The sequence below is a fragment of the Coptis chinensis genome, chromosome 1, assembly GCF_015680905.1.
Source record: "Coptis chinensis isolate HL-2020 chromosome 1, ASM1568090v1, whole genome shotgun sequence".
Taxonomy (NCBI): domain Eukaryota; kingdom Viridiplantae; phylum Streptophyta; class Magnoliopsida; order Ranunculales; family Ranunculaceae; genus Coptis; species Coptis chinensis.
In genome coordinates, this window is record NC_141456.1 from 44,502,633 (window position 1) to 44,529,369 (window position 26,737).

The 26,737-nt window shown below is 43.0% G+C and overlaps 2 protein-coding genes and 1 long non-coding RNA gene across 3 annotated transcripts; all 3 read left to right on the forward strand.

Moving 5' to 3' along the window:
• Nucleotides 1-432: 432 nt before the first annotated feature.
• On the forward strand, nt 433-897 carry LOC147524216 (uncharacterized). Its single transcript, XM_086573907.1, has one exon. It carries the CDS (start codon nt 433-435, stop codon nt 895-897), a length of 465 nt encoding a protein of 154 aa, XP_086430033.1.
• Nucleotides 898-2,195: 1,298 nt separating this feature from the next.
• On the forward strand, nt 2,196-3,395 carry LOC147524217 (uncharacterized). Its single transcript, XM_086573919.1, has one exon. The coding sequence runs from the start codon at nt 2,196-2,198 to the stop codon at nt 3,393-3,395; it is 1,200 nt and encodes a 399-aa protein (XP_086430045.1).
• Nucleotides 3,396-8,202: 4,807 nt separating this feature from the next.
• On the forward strand, nt 8,203-9,732 carry LOC147524218 (uncharacterized). The gene is made up of 2 exons (XR_015196905.1): nt 8,203-8,382; nt 9,390-9,732. It is a non-coding gene; the product is annotated as an uncharacterized LOC147524218 (long non-coding RNA).
• The last annotated feature ends 17,005 nt before the right edge of the window (nt 9,733-26,737 follow it).

The following is a 26,737-nucleotide window of genomic DNA, read 5'->3' on the forward strand; positions in this document are numbered from 1 at the left end:
AAGGTAGAGAATTTGGACGAAAGGACGGCGGTGATAGCATTTGAAAGGGGTCTGCGGCCTGGAACGGGGGTCCATCAGTCCGTGGTAAAGAATGAGATTGCAACCTTGCATGAGTTATATCCGCGGGTAGAGAAATATATCAGATATAAGGACACCATGCAAAAAGATTCTAAAAGGGGAGCAAAGGCAGTGTCATCGGTAAAGAAAGGGGGGGATCGCAGAAAGCCAGAGGCAGCGGACAAAAATAGCGAGCGGTATCGCGGCCAGTCATCGCGTCTGGAAAGGAGTAGAGAGGTAGCGTGGAAAGAACAGAGAGAAAGGAAGCCATACCACGAGCTAGAACACATGCCTTTAAATAGGCCATTGAGTTAGATATTGTCATTGATAAAAAACATGCAAGGGTATGAGGGACCTCGGACCGTCCCCGCCGAAATGCCAAACAAGCCGTACTGTGCGTACCACCAGGTACGCAACCATGAGACTAATGATTGCTACGCATTGAAATGGTTGGTCCAGAGGTTGGTAGAAAAGGGAATGATGAGAGAATTTATAGCGGAGGCCCTGAATGTGGAGCCGGTGCCAGCTCCAGTGAGAATATTGGGAACCATTAATGTTATCTTTAGTGGAGAAGTGCTGAGTCACAACGCCCACAGAGACAAGGTGAGGAGGACAACAAGTATTCAGCAGGTCAATGAGTCGACTAGAGGACCGCGATACAGTGCAGAGGCAATGGGCAGGGGAGACAAGATTACATTTTCTAGTGCAGATCTCCGAGCCGTCGATACCCCACATGAGGACGCGTTGGTCATTACTGTGGCAATGGGCAATTACATGGTCAAAAGGGTGTTGATTGATTGCGGCAGTGCGGTGGACTTATTGTTTAGGGGAGCATTGTAGGAAATGAGGATTGACCCGGGGAAACTAAGGCCGCCGCGGTCCAGTTTGTATGGATTTAATGGAAGCGTCACGGAGCCTATGGGAGAACTTTTACTACCCATGACGACAGGACTGGTGACTATGTTTTCAAGATTCATGGTGGTTGATTCCAACTCTCAATATAATGCGAGCCTAGGGAGGCGGTGGATTCATGAGATGAAAGCGGTGCCTTCGACATATTACCAAGTTATTCAATTCCCCACCCTGACTGCAATGTACGAGGTCCGCGGTGATCAGGTGGCATCGAAGAACAGCCATCAGGATACCGTTAAAAGGATGGTTCACGGGCCGGGAGGCGAACCATTCCACCCCAGGAAAAGGCAAGCATATCAATTACAGTGTGGGGTAGCGGAGGGGGATGATGAGGCCGCGGCGGGACCGAAGACTTTGGATGAGGTTAAGATAGTGAATTTGGGAGAGGGCGAAGAGGAGAAGTTTACATCAGTAGGGTCTAATTTGACGGAGGAGTGGAAAAATAAGTTGGTACAGTGCTTGGCAGAGAACAGGGATGTGTTTGCATGGGGGATAGAGGATATCACCGGGCTGGACCCTGATTTCGCATGTCACCGGTTACATATGAGATAGGACGCAAAACCAGTGAGACAGAAGATGAGGGGTGTGAGACCTAAATATGCGGAAGGAATCCGAGAGGAGGTTGCCATGTTGAAAGGAGCGGGGATCATAAGGGAGGTGGAGTTCACGGAATGGTTGTCCAATATAGTCACGGTCCCAAAGAAAAATGGCAAGGTGCGAATGTGTGTTGACTTTACGGACGTAAACTTGGAGTGCCCCAAGGACAGTTATCCTATGCCGCGAGCAGATGAGTTGGTGGATAGAATGGCCGGGTACAAAATGTTCTCATTTATGGATGCATCCATGGGGTACAACCAGGTTGCGATGTACGAACCTGATCAGGAAAAAACGTCATTCATAGTGGAAGGGGGTACATACTGCTATACGAGAATGCCGTTCGGGTTAAAAAACGCAGGAGCCACCTTCCAGCGGCTAGGGGAGAAAATGTTCGAGAGTAAGATTCGAAAGGAAATTGAGATATACATAGACGATATGGTGGAGAAGAGCATGTCAGAGTCAGAGCATTTGGAGGGGTTGAGGGAAACATTCGGGATACTACGAGCACACAATCTGAAACTCAATCAGAGAAGTGCACATTCGGAGTCACTATAGGGAAATTCCTGGGGTATATTGTGACACAGCGAGGAATAAAGGCAAATACCGAACATATAAGGTCATTGGTGGAGATGCCATCGCCTCAGACGGTGAAGGAGGTGCAGCGGTTGGCAGGACGAGTCGCGGCCCTGAACCGATCCATTTCAAAATCATCCGACAAGTGCAGGCCGCTGTACAGATTGCTGAGGAACACCATAGATTTTGCATGGACAGCAGAGTGTGAAAGAGCGTTTCAAGGGCTAAAAAGGTATCTTGGGGAAGTACCTCTGTTATCGCAGCCCGAAGTAGGAGAGAAATTGTATTTGTACCTGGGGGTCACGAAGTATGCTATCAGCTCGGTCCTCGTTCGTGTTGTGGATAAAATGGAAAAGCCGGTGTCTTTCCAGAGTATGACTTTGCTAGACGCGGAGACTAGATACAACCGAGTGGAGAAGTATGCTCTTGCCTTGGTATTTTTGGCCCTTAAGTTGAAGCCTTATTTTGAAGCTCATGCAGTGGTCGTGGTGACGAATTTGCCTCTCAACCAAGCTCTGAGAGCGGAGAAATCAAGAAGAATGCTAAAATGGGCCGTGATGCTAAGTTCATATGAAATCCAATATCAGATCAAAACGACGGAGAAAGCCCAGGCAGTGGTGGAGTTTTTGGTTGAGTTCCCTGCGGAAGATCCTATGTGGGGGGAAGAGATGGTCTTGGAGCCCGAGCGAGAAGAGGAACCGGATCGTTTGAATCCATGGGATGAAAGGAATGGATGGAGGGTCTTCGCGGATGGATCAGCAACAGATACAGGCAGCGAAATAGGTGTGGTGCTGGTCACACCGGATAACAATAGACTAGAACAAACAATGAGATTGGGATTCACGGCTTCAAATAATGAGACAGAATATGAAGCAGTGATTGCGGGCACGAGGATGTTTGAGAGTTTGGGCGTGAGGGAGCTTACCGTTTACTCTGACTCGAATTTAGTGGTATGTCAAGCGAACGGCGGGTTCATGGCAAGGTGCCCTAGAATGGCGAAATATTTGGGAATATTACGAAATTTGGCGGCGAAGTTCACACAGATCCGATTTGTACACTTAAACCGCGGGGAGAACCGCCATGCAGATGCTCTGGCCTATGTGGCCGCAGCCATGCCAGGATCCGAAGAAAGGATTATCGAAGTGAGGAAACTGGAAAGACCGAGTATCGAGGAGCCTCCGGAGGTACTGAACACCGCGGAGGAGGATGAAGGCCGGGTGGATGGAACCTTTCAAATAATTCTTGTCTGGAGTTGAGGTGAGTGACCCGCGAGAGAAACGAAGACTGGAACAGGCGTCCCAGAGGTATACACTGTTGGGAGGGGAATTATATATAAAGAATTTCAATGGGTCTTTACTGAAATGTCTGGGTCCGAGGCTGGCGCAAGAGGTGCTCGGGGAGTTACATGGGGGCGATTGTGGGAGTCATTCAGCGGGCAGGACAACAGCACACCGGCTGTTAACGCAGGGATATTTTTGGCCTCACATGAAGAGAGACGCTGTGGAGTTTGCCAAAAAATGTGAGAAATGTCAGAGATTTTCTCCACTGATATTTGCCCCAGCTGAGCCGCTGCACAACATGTCTAGTCCATGGTCATTCGCTATGTGGGCCCTCAATATAGTAAGGACCGCTGCCCATGGCCAGAGGAAAGAGGAGATTCATGTTGGCCGCGACCGACTACTTTACAAAGTGGATTGAGGCTGTGCCGGTGCAACAGGTGAAAGAGGTGCAAGTGATCAAATTCTTGTGGGAAAACAAAATGTTTCGGTTCGGGCTGCCCTATGCTATTATCGCGGACAATGGAACCAGTTCATGGGCTCTAAAGTGAAGAGGTTTTTGCAAGCGTATCATATAAAACAGGGATTCTCTGCCCCTTACAACCCCGAGGGTAATAGACAGGCTGAGTCCATCCAACAAAACTATACTTAACAATCTCAAGAGGAAATTGGAGGATAAAAAAGGGGCATGGGCCGACGAATTAAACCATGTGTTGTGGGCCTATCGAACTACTCCACGTACAACCACCAGGGAGACTCCCTTTTCTTTGGCATACGGCGTAGAGGCTGTGATACCGTCAGAAATGGTGGCGACTACCACTCGAACTCAAGCTGTCGAGAATGGGTCTAACTGGGGCATCTTGTCCAGGGACATGAATCTGGCTGAAAAAAGAAGGGACACCGTGCACATTAGACTTGAAAAGTATCATCGCCGCCTCCAAAGGCAGTACAACAAGAGGGTGAAGGTGAGGAGGTTCAAGATAGGAGATCTGGTACTCCGCAGAGTGACCCTCAGCACAAAGAAGGTGAGCAAAGGGAAGTTGGGCCCAAATTGGGAGGGACCCTATACGGTGGTCGATGTTGGAGGGACAGGAACATACAAGTTACAAACCTTGGAAGGGAAGATGGTAGAGAGACCTTGGAATGTAAGATTATTGAAAAAATTTCATGAATGAATGTAATGGGAAAGACCATCATCCGCATGAGCTATTTGTACATATATAAAACCATAACACTTTTGGGATGGACATTGTTGCATGAACTTCGCTTGCCCTTCAAAGTGAAGGCGGTGGAGGGGATGAGCCCTCCGCGGACGAGAGGTTCGAGTTAAACAGGGGCCAAATGAGTTGCCCTTGATGGGTATGAGGTCCCAATCGAACCGGGGCAAAATGAGTGACCCCGGACGACGGACATGAGATCCTAGGCATGTGTCAGCGAGGGAGTTTCCGCCGGCTGCGGACAAGGGGTCCGGCCTGAGTAGAAGAAGAGGGGCCCCAGCATAGGCAGGGGCAATCAAACCGTTGAGCCAAAGGAGGAGGGGCAAATCGAGTTGCCTCCAGTAGGGAAAGTAAATGTGGGAGCATGAGTTTCACTACGACAAGTGCATTACCGTGTAATGAGTCCATGAAGGGATAAAATATAGACAACGACATATGATGTAAAGCAGTTAACACAACCATCACAAGCAAAAGGAGGCCATGAGACCTCATCAACCATCATAAGGGGAATAAAAGGGAATAAAGTGTAGCATAACAAATGTAGCCAAAAAACAATGGCAATGGGAGCAAATACAAGATACACAGAAATTGTTCTCAAGAAAAGGGACATCTAAACTTTTTCTTGAATCATTGCATCTGCGGCCGCATCAATGGCCTAAGATACCAATTCCACTACCTCGGGAACGGTGATCGCGGTGGAAGAGGGAGGATCCACGGGTGCAACTGCGACCTCGGACCCAGAGACAGATACAGGGGCTTCGGGAAGGAGGCGGCCTTCTTTGATAAGCCTGTCATACTCCTCTTTGATTTTCTTAGCCACCCTCTTGTCTGCCTTAGCCCTGAAGTGATTCTGGAGATCATCCATGTCAGATTCATGTTGTTTGAGGAGGACTGTTGTATCTTCCTGATGTTTCTGGGAAAGAGATGAGATGGCGGCATTGTGCTGCAATAGGAGGGTTTCACGCTGTTGACTCAGACGATCATTAACCTTGTCCATATAGGCCAGATGGGAGGCCTCAACAAATTTGAGTTCATCCTGGGCCCTGAGTTTGTCCATCTCCGCGGCCTAACTAAGTTGTCCAAGTCGGGCAACTTCTGTCTCCAGCTATTCAACTTTGGACCTAGTGCCAAAGAGGCCGCAGATCATGTATGAGATATCCAGACTCATCTGAAAGAGAAAACAAGGGTCAGGCAACCTAGAAAAGAGGAGGAAAGCTATCTAGTGCAAGGAGGGGAGAGTACCTTTTCCCAGCCAGTATAAAATGAGGTTCGGTGATGATCAAATGAGCTCCTTTCTGCGTAAGCAAGATCTTTGGGAAGGTGCGACCCATAGAACAGGGAGGAGGCCACTGCGGGGTTCTCTAGGGCCGAATCATTGGTATTAATGACGCGATTCCGGACCTTAAAAGTGGGGTAGAAAGCAGGAACAGGATCAGCAGCCCCTTTGCTAGATCTGAGAGCCGGCTCCTTACCATGCTGCTGTTCTAGATGGGCGGGTGTAGCAAGCATTGTAGTAGGTAGATTGGCGGGGCGCTCATTAGATGCAGAAGGCCGCGGACGCTTGGAAGCCGGGCCAGGAGATGAGCGGGTAACAGTGGAAGGGGCAACTTTGGTGACAACATCTTCATCCGAGTTGCTGTCAAACAGCTTTCGTTTGTTAGCACCCATATCGAAAGGAGGGGAAGCCGCAGATGGGGAGTGAGGAGACAAGTATTGATCTTCCCAAGTGGTCAGGGAGTGGTAAGAGGGATGAACCGTGGAATGAGAGGGGGAATTGGAGGAACGAGTTGGGGGCTGGCGTGTAGCGATTGTAGGGTGTTGGGATTTCTGGGGATGGCGCCTTTTTGGGACAGGGGGTGAATTTCGAGGTTTTCGTTCTTTGGGTGGAGGGGGGCGAAAAAAGGGGGCGGTATATCCTCCGATGACCTTTAGTTGGGGATTGAACAGTAGCGGAGTGGCAGTGTTAGGATCGATTCCAAGGACGGCTGATTGTGAGGGTCCAAGATCGCGGAGTTTTTGGAAAATGGTGGAGGAAATGTGGTTGTAGGGTCGCGACTTCGAATATGGCCACCAACCTGCAAAAAAAAGTCGCAAGATCAGAGGAGGAACCAAGGTACATACACATCGAAGGATAAATAAAAGGGAGACTCACCACTGGGAAGGAAAGCCAGATGATTAAGGTTCAGTTCAGGAGGAAGATCTGCAGATAGGAAGTTTCCTGAGATATACAACGGATAATGGTGCCACATCTTGTCCGAAGAGGTGACACGAAGGACAAAATATTGTTTTCTAGGGCGGACATAGAAGGAATGATAGCCCACGCTGACATCCTTTGTGCTCTTTTTAATGTAAAAGTGAGCGACCATGTCACGAACCGTTATCTTGGGAATCCCAGATCTGTTGTAGTGGTTCGCGACATACATGACCCTCCAGAAATTGCCAATGCCTTGGCAAGGGGGTATGTTAAAATGGTTACACACCTCGACGTCCAGACGGGTGAGGGGTAAGCGAAGACCAGCAATGATTTGCCCTACCGTGGCCACGAGACACCCTGATTTGTAAGGGACCAAATGAGGATAGTAGGTTAGGTTAGGCACGTGTTCTAAAGTGACATCAGCAGGAATACCGTAGGCCGCCTTAACCACCTCTAGGTTAGGTCTATGGCTACGTGGGGGAGGCGGCGGAAGGGCAAAGGGGTTGGCCGGAGGTGGAGGGGGCCTCGGTCGGGTCAAGGGGAGGGGGAGAGGCAACACTGCGAGAGGGGGAGTTTGAAAAGTCATCGGATCTGGAGTCCGACATGTTGGGGAAGACTTCAAGGAAGAAGACACATGGTCACTGCAGGTGGGAGAGGGAGGAAAGAGAAATCATAGTTTAGGGGGGAAATACACAGTACCAAAAGAAAAGGGAAATAGAGAGAGAAGAAGGCCAACCTGAAGAAGGAAGGAGAGTGGCTGACACAGAAGTTGGAGCACAAAAAAAACACGGGAGACGACCACACGCTTGAGCTGAGCAACCGAAAGACAAGATGAAAGAGTGGAGGAGAGTAAATTTGGAAAAGAGTAAAGTGAGAGAGAAGAAGGAATCGAGCGGGTTTTTATAAAGGGGAGGGGTAAAAACCTAATTTGAGAGGAGCTGAAATCGAGGAGACCCCGAAGGGACCAGCCAGGGGATGATGCGTGGAAACACAAGAATCGAAGAGGCGCAGACCGTAGGCACATGCAAAGTGTGTGAATCCAGCGAGGCAAGGAAGGAGGAAAACCCCGGCCGACAGATAGAATAAGCCGGACTCTCGACTCCCCGATCATATGAGGATCGCGGACTCGAGAGGGGGCATCTGTGGTGCTAGGGTAAAAGCCCAAGGAGATCAACGAGCTGATACGCCCAAGTCAGTATATGGAACATAGTCGCGGTTCACAGGATCAAAGCAAGGATAGTGGGTCGCGGTACGGAAACCCTATGCGTGGAAAGATAAGGACCGCGAGATTAGGGGACAGATGGAAGGTTAGGATGGAGGGAGGGCGGGATATAAAGGAAAAGGAGAGAGAGAAAAAGGGAGAGGAGGGATTCATTAGAAAAGGGGAGAAAGACCTAGAAAGGGAGGGAGGTGGCCAAGATAGAGAGAGAGTGAATAGTGCTGGGAAGGGGAATATTGGTGAAAAAGAGTGAATAGTGATTGTATTAGAGCTAGGGGTGAAACAGATTGCTTGATAACTTGCTTCCGGAACCTATTATTGTTATGCTGAGTCGAGGTGTGCTCCCTATTTATGTGCTTGTTTATTATTTATGCCGAGTCCACTTGCCTATGCAAATTCATCATTTTGACCACACATGAAAACCCAGTAAATCGTCACCTCTGGTCGGTGTTCACGATTGTATATCCGCCTCATGTATTCTCAGTTGCTACTCCATTAAGAATGTCCTACACTCCTACACGCCACACTAGTACTTTGCTCGTTGTGTGTAGTGACTTTGAGTCATTTCCTTGTTAACAGGGAATATTGGTGAAAAACTTGAGAAATGAATAGATTGACAACATAGGAGTTCATGTTAGATTCTAACTTTATCCGAGCCATTGCTTGTGGTTCGAGGAGTGCATTTGCCCACGGTTGCTAATTTGATGCATCCTAGATTTCAAAACCTTTGGGAGCAATGTACATATGTGTATGATGGTGGTTTTGCTACCTTTTGGGACGTCTTTGGATCAAATTTGTGGACCTAGTGCTAGGAAAATACAAGATTCCGAGGCACGGAAGGTAAAAACCAAGTAGATTTATTTAGAAAATTGTCTCATGGCCGAGTTCAGTTTTGAGTTTCTTATTTGGATATACATAACACCATGAAAAAGCAGTACTTAATGATGTCTATATTGGATTGGTCGAGGTGCAGTTGAGTACTCTTTTGAGTTCTTTGATTATCTAGAAACCATATTAACCTGGCATTGTGCTTAACTATCTTTTCGAGCTCTAAAGTTTAAGTCGATTTGAATGCTTTCTCCCTCTTTTGTTTTGAATTCTGCTTTTATCCACTGCAACCTGAAAAAGAGTATTGGAATCATTTTGGTTTTGCTGCTAGCTGAATAAGAAGCTGGATGTTGTTTGGTTCAACCTAATTTAATCATTTGCCTATTATTAATTCAATTAGAGTAGAAGGGATGTGTTCACTGTTACCTGCTGGAAGAATATGCAAGATCTTTGCTATTTCCTTTTAATGGATAATATAAGCTATAATCATAATGAATCTTGTGCTTCTATTGCAGTGCCTTGGAGGAGACTCGATCTGTCCTTCAGAGATACTCTTTGCAAAAAGAGTAGGAAATTATTTTGAAGAAGACTGGACTGGTAGATGTTTGATTCTTCAGGCCTTCAGGTTGATTATGTCCATGGGTAATATGAAGTTATGAACTTAGCATAATGACATTTACTTGGATGAAAGATGCCCCTGCTGTGTCTCTGATTGGCGGCCTTAGATGCTAATTTATCTTTTTTCTGATAGAAAGTAGCTAATTTATCAAGGAATATTTGAGGGAGTTCTGCTAATCCTTGAATCCTTATTGTATTTTTGAGTCCATTTCTAATTAATTTATAATTTCATTCGACAAATGGTATATATTCAAGTTATACAAGGTTTTATACTGATCACAACATATTGAAGGACTCGTTTAATAGTGTTCCCTGTTAAGTTCTGCACTTGGTTGAAGTTTTGTAAATATATACCAGTTTTGTTTTTTTAATAACCATCTTCTGTTGATTGATTCACCGTCTACTGAAATGCTCTGTACCTCGATCGAAAATAAATTGCAAATTCTATTGGGACATTTTGTGTAATTTGTTTGCAATTCAACTATGATGCTACTATGTTTAGTGCATATTTTTCAGTCGGCATGGAAACAGAGACTGGTAACTTTTAAAAAAAATTTATAATCGGTTATGTTGCAGAAGACTATGTTACTTCTCAGATCCACGCTGATAATACTTACAAAACTATCCCCCTCCCCCTCTGTCAGGATTCAAGAATGTTATCAATCTACAACGTTCTTGAAAGGACGATGACTCAAACTTGTCGTTCAAAGATTTGGTCTAAAACCTAACAGGTCTAAATGTATCAATATTTCATATCAAAAGCAAGTTCGGACATCAAAAGTTAAAAGGGAGCTAGTAAGGCAACTACTCTATACAGAAAATAAAATCAGCTGCTCTCTCTGGATCACAACACTAGTATGAACACGGGAATACTGACTGTGGGGGCCTGTGGGAGTGTGGGCTAACTCTATGGGCTTTATTCTATTTCGAACACCAAATTAACAAAAAGCCCATTATATTTATTTGAACCAATGATCATAATGTGGTTGTAGGATCCGGGTGTGGAAAATCAGTGGTAGGATGAGCCTGGAGCAAGATATGCTGCGAAGGTGCGGGGTATAGGATCGGTTCACGAACTCATAGGTATGTTGCGGGAACCCTACACGTGGGGAAAAGAAGACCGAGAGATGGAGGGACAGGTGTACGACTAGGAGGAAATAAGAGTTGTATAAAGAGGAAAGAAACGGAGAGAGAAAAGGGGGATTTTCATAATTAGGAGAGGACTAGACCTAGAGAAAGGGAGAAAAAAGAGAGTGTAGAGTAAAGGGTGATACAACATTTGGCGCCGTCTGTGGGGACAGATCAAAGCAACTTAAAGATGGCAACAGTAGTGAAGAGAGGGGTAGGCAAACCAAAAACGGTGGTAGTACAGGAGCCAAAGGTAGAGGTGGTAAGCGATGAAAGGGGAGATTGAGCAGAGGAGACAGCCGTGGGTTCAGCGTCAGAGGAGACACGACTTATGCAAGAAGAGATCATGAGGTTAAGAGAGGAGAATGATGCACTTAGAAGAGAAAGAGAAATGGAGGAGGAGGAAACGAGATAGGAAGTAAGCGAGGAGTTTGATAATGAAGAAGTCGTGCCAGACCTCGTTGAAAACCCGGTGACCGGCCTTACGATGGAGCAAGTTCAGGAGATGATAAACAATGATCGTGAGGCGAACCTGTAGCAGGCAAAAGTCCAAGTAGGAGCGGCGGTTGGTCTGAACTGTAACCCGTTAACGGACACCATATGGGCTTCACAGGTTCTGAAGCATTTCAATCAGGCCCGCTTCAAAAGATATGAAGTCAAGGGAGACCCTGCGGATCACAGTCACCATTTTCAACATCAGATGCCTATTTGGAAAGAGGCTCGATACGATGGGTTGTGGTGCATTATGTTCCTAGCTAGCCTCAGGGGGGGGGGGCCCCAGCATCGGACTGGTACTATCGGTTGTCGTCAAGGAGCATAAATAGTTTTTATGAGTTAGAATAGGCGTTCATAGACCATTTCATACATCAGAAGAGGCAGGTGGTTGACATCGCGGCTTTCTTCAACATCAGGCAAAGATCCGCGGAATCAGGTAGGGATTATCTGTGCCGATTCAAAACTGAGACTTTGAAGGTGGAGAACATGGATGAAAGGACTACGGTAATAGTATTTGAAAGAGGTTTGCGACTAGGAATGGGAGTGCATCAGTCTGTGGCTAAGAATGAGATCGCGACCCTACATGAGTTGTATCCCCGGGTGGAAAAATACATAAGGTATGAGGACACAATGCAAAAGGATTCCAAAAAGTGAGGGAAGGCAGTATTATATTTAGAAATAGGTGGGAATCATTGGAAAATGGAGACGTCGGATAGAGGGAATAGTGGGTATCGCAGACACTCGTTGCGGCCCGAAAGAAGTAGGGAGGGAGAATAGGGAGAGAAAGTTATACCGCGAACTAGAACAGACGCCACTGAGTGAGATCTTGCCTTTGATAAAAAAAATTCAGGGTTATGAAGGACCGTGAAACACACCGATAGAGATGTCGAACAAGCCATATTGTGTATTGATAGGGTTATATACTAAAAACATTACTTTTGTATTAACTCTAATTCTTTATTTTTGAATGAGAATCATATGGGCAAATGTTATGCATATTATATATGTTATTAGTTATATGCATGTGCTTAATACTTTATGTTGTAGATGATATAGTGTGAACACACAGAAGATCATATCATCAGTACCTTATAAAGTATAAGTAATAGTTCACAACCTAGATGGATTTGGACAAACCATTAGTACGGTTGTAGTATAATCTGGTATTAGTCTATCTTGACTATAAGATTACAATAGTACACTTTGTGTGTATTGAACAGGACCAAGTGAGGTTGTTTTTCCTTATACTGACTATATAAGAGAACAAACGCCTCTGTTATTATGGATGCTTGTCCTCCTAATCTGGATATAATAACGGGCACTTACATGCATTGTACATTACTTTAAATCATCAATAAGTGAGATTCATTGGTGAATCAACAAACTCGATGGATTAGGTAATGACATTGTATGTAAGGTGTGCTGTTGATTATAGAAGGAATCCGTGTCTCGCAAGAAGTCGGGTTGATGATGTCCCCTTGAGGAGCTCAAAAAAGATTGTCATGTAAACCCCGCGGGTGGATTTATTCCGACATGACAATGAGGGTTGAGTGGTACTACTCAAGGACATAAAAAGTTGATTAATGTAGTTGTCGAAGAACTTGACTTAATCAACGGACATTCGATATCTTAAACACGGGGAGATCAACGAGCATATAATATGGAGCCCATAAACGCTGACACGTAATTTGGGATTAGGGGGGGGGGGGGTAGTGCAACAATGGCCTTTAATGGAATAAGCTATTTGTTGACGGACTTGGGCCGTGTGTTCGGGGCGAACATGGGAAGCCCAAGCCCGTCAGGATGCCCAACCCTAATTTCTCCTCATGTTCCCTGTTGTAGCCTATAAATAGAATACTCTTTCTCTTTGGCTGAAATTCACTATTCACTGATTCTGAAAAAGAGGCAAGAAAAGTAGATCTAAATTCCTTTATAATCTTGAGAGAAAGAAGGGGATTAGTAGATCGTTGTCCACACAACGTCCAATCTATTCTAAAGGAATACAACAGAAGATCAAGAGGTTGATTGTTGATTTTGGATTTGATAAAGCTTGGATTCTCAGAGTTATCTAAATCGGATTCAAAGGTATGTTTTCCAATCACAAATCGTGAGAACCCATTAATTCCGCTACGCGTGGTTCTCGCGGTTTGTAGAAATATTGCATTCTAAATAACGGTTCCTACATGTATATCACCAGGTACGAAATCATGAGACTAATGAATGCTATGCATTAAAATGGTTGATTCAGAGGCTGGTAGAGAAGGGAATGATGAGAGAGTTTATAACAGGTGCCATAATGAGGAGCATGTACCGGCTCAGGGTAGGATATTGGGAACAATTAATGTGATTTTCAGTAGGGAGGTTATGAGTCATAACGCCCATAGAGAAAAGATAAAGAGAACTGCGAGTATTCAGTAGGTCAATGAAGTATCATAAGCTCCGCGACCTGTCATGGTTTGTGGATGGAGGGGATCGGATTATATTCACAAGCATGGATCTCAAAGCTGTTGATTCCCCCCATGAAGACGCGTTGGTCATTACGGTAGCGATGGGCAATTACATGGTCAAGAGGGTGTTAATTGATTGCGGTAGTGTTGTGAACTTATTATTCAGAGGGGCCTTGGAGGAAATGAGGATTGATCCAAGGCAGCTAAGACCGCAGCGAATCAACTTGTATGGATTAAATGGGAGTATGACAGAGCCCATGGGAGAACTCTTGCTACTTGTGACAATGGGTCCGGTGACGGTATTCACCCAGTTCATGGTGGTGGATTCTAACTCACAATATAATGCAATTCTGGGGAGGCGTTGGATCCACGAGATGAAGGCGGTACCATCAACATACTATCAGGTGATTTGATTCCCCACCACGACAGAGATGTATGAAGTCCGCGGCGATCAAGTGGCGGCTAAGAATAGCCATTAGGGGATGGTGAAGGGGATGGTCCACGGAACAGAAGGAGAGGCATCAAACCCCAGGAAGAGGCCAACATAGCAATTACAGTGTGCCGCCACTGAGGAGGAAGCAGAAGCGTTGATGGGGCCGAAGACCCTCGATGAGGTCAAAATAGTGAACTTGGGGATGGGAGAGAAAGAGAAATTTACATCAGTAGGGTCCAATTTACCGGATGAGTGGGAGAGTAAGCTGGTACAGTTTTTGTCAGAAAATATTGATGTCTTTGCATGAGTAATTAAGGATATCACAGGGTTAGATCCAGGCTTCACATGTCACCGCTTGCACATGAATGAAGATGCAAAGCCTATGAGACAAAAGATGAGAAGCATTAGGCCAAAGTATGCTGAGGTGATTCAGGAGGAGGTTGTAAGGTTAAAAGGGGCGGGAATAATAAGAGAGGTGGAGTTCATAGACTGGTTGTCCAACGTCGTCATGGTACCAAAGAAAAATAATAAGGTCCGTATGTGTGTCGACTTTACAGACGTCAACTTAGAGTGTCCTAAAGACAATTACCCCATGCCGTGAGTTGATGAGTTAGTGGATAGAATGGCGGGATTCAAAATGTTTTCAGTCATGGATGCATCTATGGGGTATAATCAGGTTGCGATGTACGGACTGGATCAGGAGAAGACATCCATCGTGGTGGAAGGCGGTACATATTGGTATACGAGGATGTTGTTTGGTTTGAAGAATGTCGGGGCCACCTTCCAGCGGTTGGGAGAAAAGATGTTTGAGAGGAAGATCCGAAAAGGAATTGAAATATACATAGATGACATGGTGGAAAAGAGCATGTTAGAGGAAGAGCACTTAGAGGGTCTAAGGGAGACATTTAGCATTCCGCGGACACATAATTTGAAGCTCAATCTAGAGAAGTGCACATTCGGAGTGACCATAGGGAAGTTTCTGGGTTACATTGTTACTCATCGAGGAATAGAGGCAAACCCCGAACAAATAAGATCCTTGGTGGAAATTCCATCTCCTCAGAACGTCAAAGAAGTATAGCGACTAGCTGGAAGGTCGCGACATTAAACAGATTCATCTCGAAGTCGTCAGACAAGTATAGACCGCCGTATCGATTGTTGAGGAGTACACTGGATTTCTTATGGACGTTAGAATGTGAGAATGCATTTCAGGTGTTGAAGAGTTACTTGGGCAAGGCTCCTTTGTTGTCACGGCCGGAATAGGGGGAGAAATTGTATCTATATCTGGGGGTCACGGAGAGAACCGACATGCAGACGCATTGGCTTATGTGGTGGTAGCAATACTATGATCCATGGAAAGAACGATAAAAGTAGGGAGGTGGAAGAGGTATTCCAAACTGCGGAAGTGGAAGGGGGATGGATGGACCCTATCAAGCACTTTTTGTCCGGGAGAGAGGTGACTGATAAGAAAGAGAGGAGAAGGTTGTGACAGACTTCCCAGAGATACACATTGCTAGGTGGAGAGTTATACTGAAAGAATTTTGATGGGCCGTTACTGAAATGTCTTGGGCCGAGGTTGGCACAAAAGGTACTAGCAGAACTGCATGGGGGAGATTGTGGGAGCCATTTAGCGGGAAGAACCATAGCACACCGGCTTTTGACTCAGGGTTATTTTTGGCGCCATATGAAAAGAGACGTGGTGGAGTTTTCTAAGAAGTGTGAAAAATGTCAGAGGTTCTCTCAATTGATATTCGCACCTGCTGAGCCGCTGCACAACATGTTTAGTCTGTGGCCGTTCGCTATGTGGGCCATGGATATAGTAGGACCGCTACCCATGGCCAGCGGCAAGAGGAGATTCATGTTAGCGGCCACAGATTACTTCACCAAGTGGATAGAGGCTGTGGCATTGCAGCAGGTGAAGGAGGAGTAGGTGATTAAATTCTTATGGGAAGATATCATATGTAGATTTGGACTGCCGCATTCTATCATAGTGGACAATGGAACACAGTTCATGGGGTCAAAGGTGAAAGATTTCTTGCAAGCATACAATGTGAAACAAGGATTCTTTGCCCCATACAATCCAGAGGGCAACAGACAGGCTGAATCATCTAACAAGACCATAATGAACAACCTTAAGAGAAAGCTGGAGGATAGGAAGGGGGCGTGGGACGATGAGTTGTATCATGTCCTCTAGGCTTACCGAACTACACCGCGAACTTCCACCAGAGACTCCTTTCTCACTAGCTTATGGCATAGAGGTGGTGATTCCGTCGGAGATGGTGGCATCCACAACTCGGACTAAGGTTGTTGAGGAGGGTTTGAACTAGGGCATACTATCAAGGGATTTGAATTTGGCAGAGGAGAGAAGGGACTCCGCGTGTATCAGGCTGGAGGAGTATCACAAACGCTTGCAAAGGTAGTATAATAAGAGAGTAAAGCTATGACAATTCCAAATGGGAGATTTCGTGCTCCACAGAGTGACTCCAAGTACCAAGAGAGAGAATGATGAAAAGTTGGGCCCAAATTGGGAGGGGCCCTATACAGTGGTGGATATAGGAGGGGCTGACACCTACAAGTTGCAAACGGTGGGAGGGAAATTAATAGAGAGGCCATGGAATGTGAGAATGTTGAAAAAGTTTTACACTTGAATGTAATACGTACAGGTTTAGTGCAAGAGACTTGAGCTGTTTGCAAATATATAATACAACGACACTTTTGAGAAATATAAAGGCTTACAATTGAACACTTTTGAGAGATGAATTCGTGGACATGAGGTCTGAATCAAACTGATTAAAGGTTTCCCTCCCGATGGGATTCAATTGAAGACAGCCGGGGGTGGGGGATGAACCCTTCGTGGACATGAGGTCTGAATCAAACTGGGGGACAAGATGAGTTGCCCCTCCCCCCCGATGGGATTCACGACCAAACTAGAGAGGGGGGGGGGACGAGCCCTCCACAAAAGGAAGTTCCGAATTGTGCTTTGGGGCAAATTGAGCTGCCCTCAAATAGAGTTGGGACATATAGAGATGTCCCCGGAGCTTAAGGACAAAGTGGAGTCTATACAAGGAGAGTGAGAAAGAGATAGGGAAATGCATCAAAATGCTAAGGCAAAGAGCCACATAGATCCAATTGTCTAGAAAGTTGTCTAAGTTACAAATGCAAATAACGGGTATCAAGGGCCTATGCAAGTTAAGGAAATACCACAACATATATTAAAGCTGTAGAGTTAGATTTGCCAACCACCATAGAGACAATCTGGGAATAAATGCGAATAAGTTAAAGGATCAAGTGAATAACATCTCTCAATATAGAGTATCAAGAAATAGAGTATCAAACATAAATCACACATAGCTAAACAAAAAAAAATTACAATGCAACACTCAGACATTTTCGTTAATCACTTCATCCGCAGCTTCCACGATAGCGGCGTTTGCAGCTGCTTCATTGGCCACAACAATGCGTTCAGCGACATCTCTAGGAACTGAGACATCAATGGAAGATACAGGAGTTGTGGGGATCATAGCAACTGTGGACTCTTCAGCAGGGGTAGGCATCTTCGGAAGTAGATGACCTTTTTGGGTAAGGTGGGCGTATTCTTCCTTGATCTTTTTAGCCACCTGTTTGTTAGCCAAGGCCTTAAAGCGCTCCTGGAGTTTGTCTATATCAGCCTAGCCCTGATGTTGCTAAGAGAGAGATCTTTCACTGCTTCATTGTGCTGCTGGAGTAGGGCTTCGCGCTGATTGCTCAGGCGGTCGTTGACCCCATCCATATACTGTTGATGGGCAGCCTTAGCACTTTTGAGCTTATCCTGCGCTTTGAGCTTTGCCAATTCTGCGGCCTCTAATTCCTGTTGGAGACGAGAGCATATCTCCTTCAGCTTTTCAAGGTGGGTGACGTCCTTCTTCCATTACTCCACCTTGGATCTAGCTCCAAACAGTTCGCGGATCATATAGGAGATATCCAGGCTCACCTAAAATTAAGGAGAAGGTTAAGGCAACAAAGAGTAGACACAAATAAAGATAAAATCAAGAATGAGGATTACCTTCTCCCAGCTGGTATAGAAGGAAGTCCTGTGTTGATCAAATGAGCCCCCTTCCGCATAAGCTATATCTTTGGGAAGGTGTGACCCGTAGAACAGAGCAGAGGCCACAACATGGTTCTCCATGGCAGAGTCGCCAATGTTGATAGTGTGGCTGTAGACCTTAAAGGTGTGGCAGAAGGCGGCGAGTGTGTTGGCGGACTCTTTACCAGATTTACTCACTAGCTCCTTGCCAGGCCGATGGGCTGGGCGTGCGGGAGGAGCAAGGGAGGTGGGGATAGGAGCGAGTGATATGGAAATTGGCTCTTTGAATACAGAAGTCCACAAACGTTTGTGGGGCAGCCCAGGCGGAGAAGCAACGGTGGAAGAGAGTGGAACTTCAATCACCTCATCCTCATCAGAGTCACTGTCAAATAGTTTCCTCTTCGAGATATCCATATCAGAGTTGGGAGAATCCGCAGAAGGGGAGTGAGGGGATAAATATTGATCCTCCCAAGTGACGAGGGATTTGTAAGAATGGATGGTGGCTGGGGTTGATGGGGAGTTGAGAGAGGGTTGTGTGGATCCACAGTTAACATGTTTTGTGGAACGGCGTGTCTTGGTCTGAGGCCTTCTCTCAGGTAGAAGAGAGGCATGAGGTTTTCTCTCTTTAGGGGGAGGGGGACGGTAAAAGGGGGCGCTATATCTGCCAATGGTTTGAAGTTGTGGATTAGACAGCAGCGGAGTGCCAGTAGAGGGGTCGATACCTAGGACCACGGGTTGAGAAGATCCTAGTTTGCGGAGTTTCTGAAAAAGTGTAGAAGTTACGCCGGTGTAGACGCGCGACTCCGAGTTTGTTCTCCAACCTGTACAAGGAAATTGCAATATTACACTTCATAACACAAACTGCGCATACAAAGGGAAAGATGAAAAGGGGACTCACCATTGGGCAGGAAGGCAAGATGGTTCAGAGTCAATTCGGGTGGGAGATCCGCGGATAGAAAGTTCCCAGAAACATACAGTGGATAATGGTGCCATGTCTTGTCTGAGGTTGTGATACGAAGGACAAACGATTGTTTTTCAGGACGGACGCAAAAGGAGTGGTAACCTGATAAATGATAATAATTGAATAGTCTACCTACGAAATGAACGATGAAATCAAAACGTAAGTAAACTAAACTATTTTATGTGTCTATTTTTTATCAAAGATTCTACTATTAATTCAATCGAAATAAAGTGGAGTAACAAATTCGTTCCACTCCTAGTGCTCTAGCATGCTGTGTTTTCTAATCTAATTAGTCGGTCTTAAGTCTAATGAGAGTTTTACGAGGGGGAATTATACTACGATGCAATATGAAATTGATTATTTTAATTTAAACTACGAATGCTATGGAAATATGATTGTTTTTGAATCTAGATAAAGGATTAGAGGGGAATTGAATCCACCTCGAATCCAACTTAATAACCTAGCATAGATTGTTGTATCTCGATTCTTACGTTCTTACGGCAAGAATTTCGAGTTCTAATCCCTAGTGTTCGTGGCATTTCTACCAAATACTAACTAGCATGTGAGGTCGTCCACCCATTCTCATGGCGAAACACGACCTTCTAGAGTGGAATAGAATCTACAAACAATTCTACACTAACAACTAAGTTTTCATCAAGGCTTCATCAACCCCTCTAATGGAGGTTTTAGCCTTGATTCATCAAACCATCATTTCCCATTGAAATTGAATACAACATATTACAAAGATTCTAACTTTATGAAATTTAACTAAATAATAATCGAAATCTAATTAATTAACTAAGAATGAAATAAGAACAAGAATTTAAACTAGATCTATAAATGCAAATGACAAAAATCAAAATTGAATAATAATAACTATTTTATTTATCTCATTAAATGATGAACAATCATTCAAGGAGTTAAATAAAAACAAGATATGAAACTAATTAAATTAAACTAATTAAATCTAAGGAAAACTGGATCTAGAATTAATTAATGGAGGCTACTAATCTAATTTCTAATTTAGGTCTAACTATCTACCATTAACAAAGAGTGAAGCTTTGGTTTTTATACATTCAGATCCAAAAATCGTGCATGGGCTTGGAGCCATGTTTTGGGCCAGAGAATCAGGCCCAAAACCCAATTCTTTCAGTCCAAAAAGGCCTCTTCAGCTACAGTTGTCTTCAACAGACTTTTCGTCCACTTTTGCTCCTTTGATTGGGTCAAGGCTTGGACCATTGGAAAGCTCTTTCCGAGCCGGTCGTTTTGACATAAGGTAGGCCCCATTCCGAGATCCGAGTCCAAAGATACGGTCTTGGAAGTTCTCACGACTTTGTGTCTTGCATTTTACGCCCGCGTTGACTTTGACTTTTCAGCTTTGACCGGGCTTTAGAAAGGCTTTGTCTTCTTGAATCTTGGCCTTTAATCATGGAACTCCTTAGTAACCGACCTTTGCTCCTTTATCTCGCTAAAGTGGCACATTTCTGCACATAATGGACTTTGAAGCCTGAAATGCATAAAAACACGTAATCAGTATTAACTCTTACTTATTATTCACATAATTGGTCTAAAAGTATGATTGTTAAGGGGTTAAAACTACAGTTTTGGGCTCTTATCAAACCATTTGATAATTGATAAAATGATATGAATAGCTTACCTACGAAATGAACGATGAAATCAAAACGTAAGTAAACTAAACTATTTATGTTTCTATGTTATCAAGGTTTCCTACTCTCAATTCTATCGAAATAGAGTGGAGTAAGAAGTTCGTTCCACTCCTAGTGCTCTAGCATGTAATTGTTTTCTAATCTAATTAATCGGTCTTAAGTCTAATGAGAGTTTTACGAGGGGGAATTATACTACGATGCAATATGAAAAGCAATATGTTGAATGTCACTACGAAATATATGGAAATACTAATGTTCTTGAATCTAGATAAAGAATTAGAGGGGAATTGAATCCACCTCGAATCCAACTTAATCACCTAGAATAGACTGTTGTAATCCAATTCTTACGTTCTTACGGTAAGAATTGGTCGTTCTAATCCCTAATTAACATGACATTTCTACCAATTATAACTAGCATGTGAGGTCGTCCACCCATTCTCATGGCGAAACATGACCTTCTAGAATGGAATAGACTCTACAACGCTTCTACACTATACAACTAAGTTTTCATCAAGGCTTCATCAACCCCTCTAATGGAGGTTTTAGCCTTGATTCATCAAACCATCATTTCCCATTGAAATTGAATACAACATATTACAAAGATTCTAACTTTATGAAATTTAACTAAACAATAATCGAAATCTAATTAATAACTAAGAATTGAATGATAACAAGAATTGAAATTAGATCTAATAAATTGTAAATGACAAAAATCGAAATTGACAAGAATAACTATTTTATTTATCTAATCAATAAAGAACAATGATTTAAAGTTTTAATCTAAAACAGGGAATGAAATTCTAAAACTGAGATCTAAAACTAATTAATGGAGGCTACTAATCTAATTTCTAATCTAGGTCTAACTATCTACCATTAACAAAGAGCTAAGCTTTTGTTTTTATACATTCAGATCCAAAAATTGTGCATGGGCTTGGAGCCATGTTTTGGGCCAGAGAATCAGGCCCAAAACCCAATTCTTTCAGTCCAAAAAGGCCTCTTCAGCTATAGTTGGCTTAAACAGACTTTTCGTCCACTTTTGCTCCTCTGATTGGGTCAAGCCTTGGACCATTGGAAAGCTCTTTCCGAGCCGGTCGTGTTGAAATAAGGTAGGCCCCATTCCGAGGCCTGAGTCCAAAGATATGGCCTTCGGAAGTTCTGCTGACTTGTGTGCTGTTTCTGCCCGCGTCGACTTTTCAGCTTTTGACCGGGCTTTAGAAAGGCTTTATCTTCTTGAATCTTGGCCTTTAATCATGGAACTCCTTAGTAACCGACCTTTGCTCCTTTATCTCGCTAAAGTGGCACATTTCTGCACATAATGGACTTTGAAGCCTGAAATGCATAAAAACACGTAATCAGTGTTAACTCTTAATTATTACTCACATAATTGGTCTAATAGTATGATGGTTAAGGGGTTAAAACTACAGTTTTGGGCTCTTATCAAACCACCCCGAAACAGCATTTTGCTTGTCCTCAAGCAAAGATGAGAAATTAGAATAAGTGACCAAAAATGGAGTTCTATCTACTCGTTTATTTGAGTGCGATTGCATTGACCATATGCAACAAGGCCTTAAACCACTAGGAATTCCCTAGTGGACAAGTTATAGTCTCATGAGAGTTTTCCAGTGAAGGTACTCACAAACTTCATCTATACTACAACGACTAAGAAATAAAACTATTGTTTCCTTATTCATGCTCTAAAAATTAACTATACCTCTTACTAGCAATGCATATAGAGTAATCAAGTCGAAACCTAAGCTAATATATGCATAATAATTAATCATCTACGAATAAACATATATACAATGAGTAATGCTATGAAATGCAGTAACAGGTCCGTTTCTGAAACTTTGGAATAGCGTCCTTAAGTAGGTTCTCACATAAAAGTCAAGACAAAAATCACTCTGATTTTTCCACTCAAGTTTTGCTACTCTAGTGTGCAGTGGGCATACTTTACCTTACAATCTCAATGACACACAAGGAAGCCGAAGTTGATCAAACACATCTGCCACTTACTATCCCACTAACCTATTCCTAATTGAGCTAGAAGTCTTTTTATTAGGTGTCATGGGATTAGGAGATGGTTTAAGAAGGAAGGAAATGGATATTCAAAAGGGACAAGTCTGAGATAATAGAGTCTTCATATTATGTAACTAAAGAAAACCTTGTTATTTACTTTTGCTTCTACACTTTGTTTCCATCGTTAGCCATATTTTTTTTTCCTTTTTCTTTGGCTTTTGACTCATTTTATTCTATTTTTTTGGAGTTTTTATTTTATTTCTATTTTTATTTTTCTTTTCTTTGGATGGAAACTTCTTTTCTTTATTTTTTTGAAGCAATTAACTAACTTTTGTTTACACAGGTTTTTCTCTTCTTCTTTCTTCCTTATTCTATTCTCAGACTTATCTAAATTGGGTAGGTTGATTTTTTTTTTTTTTATTTTGTTACGTTTTGTAACAAGGTAAAAGGATTTGTGGTTTATGAAAGGGCTAATGAAAGGCTCGATTAGGCTGACTAGCGGAAAATATACTTAGGTCGAATTTCTAGCTATATCGATCCAAAAAGGCCTAAATTCTCTCTTAGGACATGGTATAGTGGTCAAGCAAGTGGACGTGTGATTTCTCTATTCGGAATATACTTCTCCCTTGTGTCATTTCTCAAATGTTTCACTCATATAAGGCTTTAGGCTATATTCTCACAGGATTTGTAGAATAAGTACTCTAGCCTAGATTTTAAACTTATTGCCAAACAATCATAGATACTCATGTAATATATTTATAGATAGATGCAACGATTATTACCTACATATTAACCTAAGTTTCTAAAAACTATTCTAATGCAAAAGCTACGTGAGACTTCTAGATTATTAAGAGCATAGAGAAAGAAACAATACCAATATTCCTAAGTGTATAGCATAAACTTTTTATTATTTTTATTATTTTTATTTATTTATTTATTTTTTTAAGACAAATAATACGTAATATACAACCTAATATGTGCTTAACATTTACATCGTGTTTCTATACCACCCCCAAACAATTTGGGAGAAGGGGGTTCATGAAACAATTCAATAGCACAATTAAATTATGTAACTAACTAATTTTTATAATTTTTAATATTTTATAAATAAAAGTGCATAATTTACATCCTAAAAGTGTCTAATTTTTGCAAATGTTTCTATCCCACCCCCAAACAATCGAACGCTTTGTTCTCAAAGTGTAAAGAGATAAGGAAAGAATTTACCATAAAAAGCGTGGCAAAATTGGCGCACTGCAATGAAATATTGTAAAGATGATATGATAATATGAAGCACAATTAAAAGCGTTGCGTACTAACTAACACAAACTCTCTTGGAGTAAACATGACAGGCTTAGGGTGGCAACAAGATTTGAAATGAATACCAAAATCACCACCCCCAAACAAAATTGGAAAACTCTTTTTAAGTTTGAAATTTTTGTTTGGCCTATACTCGAGAAGGTTGGTATTGTACTAAAAACTTGGGTCTTTTAATGTCGATTCGAGACTTGCTAGATTACTATTTTTATAGCTTTAAACTTTTTACTTTTTATGAATTAGGTTTAATATAAAGGAAAACAATAAGCGATAAAGACATAATTCACACCATAGAGAAACATGACTCAAAAATCAAGAAAACATGCAAGAGTGGAAAACGTGAATTATGTGAACCGTGGACTTAGGATCCGTACTTACAACCACACACTCCATAGGGGGGCCCGGTTACCTGAATGGTGCATTCACCAATATATGGAAATGAAAGGAAATGCACCAAACACAAAAATTGAGTCGATTTATAGTCGATACTCGAGACTTTATCTAAATATATGTATGAATATGCAGGTTTATCATATATCAACAACCGAAATAGTTGTGGATCATTCCATAAATAAATATCACAGAAAACATATCCAAACACAATCAAGCACCAAGATTTCCTACAACGCGCGACCTAGTGGAATGAAAGTTTAAGTCGGATAGACCTATAACATAACCGAGCATGCACCTTATGTTTCATCTTTGAACGAGAGGGTGTCCTAGTGAATAAGTGTGGAAAAGTGAATGGTTGTGGAAAATATGGTAGATTGGGATAAGTTTTAGAGGGAAAGCATGGAAAAAATGAGGATGTGCGTTTAGCACAAAACTCATTCATGGTGTAGTTAGGGACTGTCTCAAGTCTGAAAATGAAGGTGTCAAGTGGTTTATCCTTGGGAAGTATTTGTTTACTAGGTGGATTTAAAAAATCATGAAGCACAGGAGAAACTAAAGGATCGAGTGCAAACTCGAGGTTCCTTTGAAAAGGTGGAGGGTGGGAAATATTGGTGATGGAAGGTGAATGATTCTCAGCTAGAGCTCTCAAGTCCATATCATTAGAAATCTTGATATATGTAAGACATTCCTCAATAGGTGGGTCAAAAGGATCACTGGGATAGAGATTGAAAAATTCATCTTCCGTCATAGCATCAAGGGATGAATGGTTGTTGGCAAGGGGGGACTCGCGAAGTGGTAAAGAAGCGGTGCAAAAGAGTTGCAGGAATTCTTCTTCGATTTCGCCTACTACGGGAGTCATTGTTAAAGTCGGAATTTCGAAGGAAAGGAATTTGTTAACTGTTTCTCGGAAACATGTTTTGAAGTAATCTTGAGCTAAGCTCTCGATCATGCTAACCTCGCCATTTGTAGAGGAATCGGATATCGCGGTCCTCGCTTTTTGAAAACATTTACCTCAACGAAAGATGGCCAAAAAGACAAGGACATCGAACCATTGGGCAGGTTTATAAGCCGTTGGCAGTAGCCAAGAAGGGACGCCCTAAAATGATAGGTACAGAGTCATTAGTGACTTCTGTGTCGAGGATAACGAAGTCGGCTGGGTAGTAAAAATTTTGGACTTTAACCAGCACGTTTTCAACCACACCCTTAGGGTACTTAATAGACCGATCAGCTAATTGCAATGTCATTTTAGTAGGTTGCATCTCCTCTAGACTTATTTGTTTATACAAATAAAACGGGAGTAAGTTAACACTAGCCCCCAGGTTTAGTAGTGCGGTCATTGTGTGAGAATCTCCTAAGGTGCATTGTACAGTAGGACGACCAGGGTCCTTGTACTTAACAATTCCATTATTTTCGGATAAAGTTGGGAACTGTTCAGTTAGAAAGGCGTCTTTAGGTATGTTGGTCTTAAGCCTAGTAGTGCACAACTCCTTAAGAAACTTAGCGTGGTTAGGTAGCTTTTTTATAGCTTCGAGAAAAGGAAGGTTTATCGTTAGATTTTTGAAAACGTTCCTAATGTCCTCAAAGTTAGTATCCCTGGTTAGCATGGCTAATTTCTCGAGGGAACGGTGGTTTCATCTATATTTAGCGTATGGCTCGACTTGATGTGTAACCTTGGCTTCTCGTTTCTTAGGTTGTGGTTTAACCGGTACCTCTACAACGGTGGTAGGTTCTTCGGTTTCTATTTCGGTATCTAGTTCGACATCGGTGTAGGGAGTATTGATGGGGTAACTATAGGCATAGTTACTTTTTGTTATCAACCACTCTTCCGTAACGGAGAGTGGTGATGGCATTTAGCTTCACCTACGGTTGTCGCTTTCGCATACTAGTATTACCGTTTACCTCAAAGGCGTGGTTTGCTTTGTTCTAGGGTTGGGTATCGCTTGGCCGGAAACACGCCTTTTGGTTGGCTTTCTCTTGGGCTAACTGTTAGTTTAAATTATTAACGGATTGTAGAATGTGTTGGTTAGATTGAGCCATGGTTTGGAAAAGTTGTTGGCTCACTTGTATGAAGGTGTCAAGACGATCGGTTGTGTGGGTGTAGTAGTCATGGGTGGTGTGGATCGAACTATCTCGTTGATTATTTATGGGCGGATTGTGATAGTTATTATTTACGGAACGATACCTCTATTAGCATTATAATTATTATAACTACATTGACCTTGTGCTTGACTTTGTCGAGGTTGCGCTTTGGTTGTTATAATTATTATAATTACCCCGATCCTCGTCCTTGTTGTGGTGGAGCTTGGTTATAACTGCGTTGGCCTAACATAT

Coding starts and splice junctions, on each gene's coding strand:
- LOC147524216 (XM_086573907.1), top strand. CDS start 433: ATGCCAAACAAGCCGTACTGTGCGTACCACCAGGTACGCAACCATGAG.
- LOC147524217 (XM_086573919.1), top strand. CDS start 2,196: ATGCCATCGCCTCAGACGGTGAAGGAGGTGCAGCGGTTGGCAGGACGA.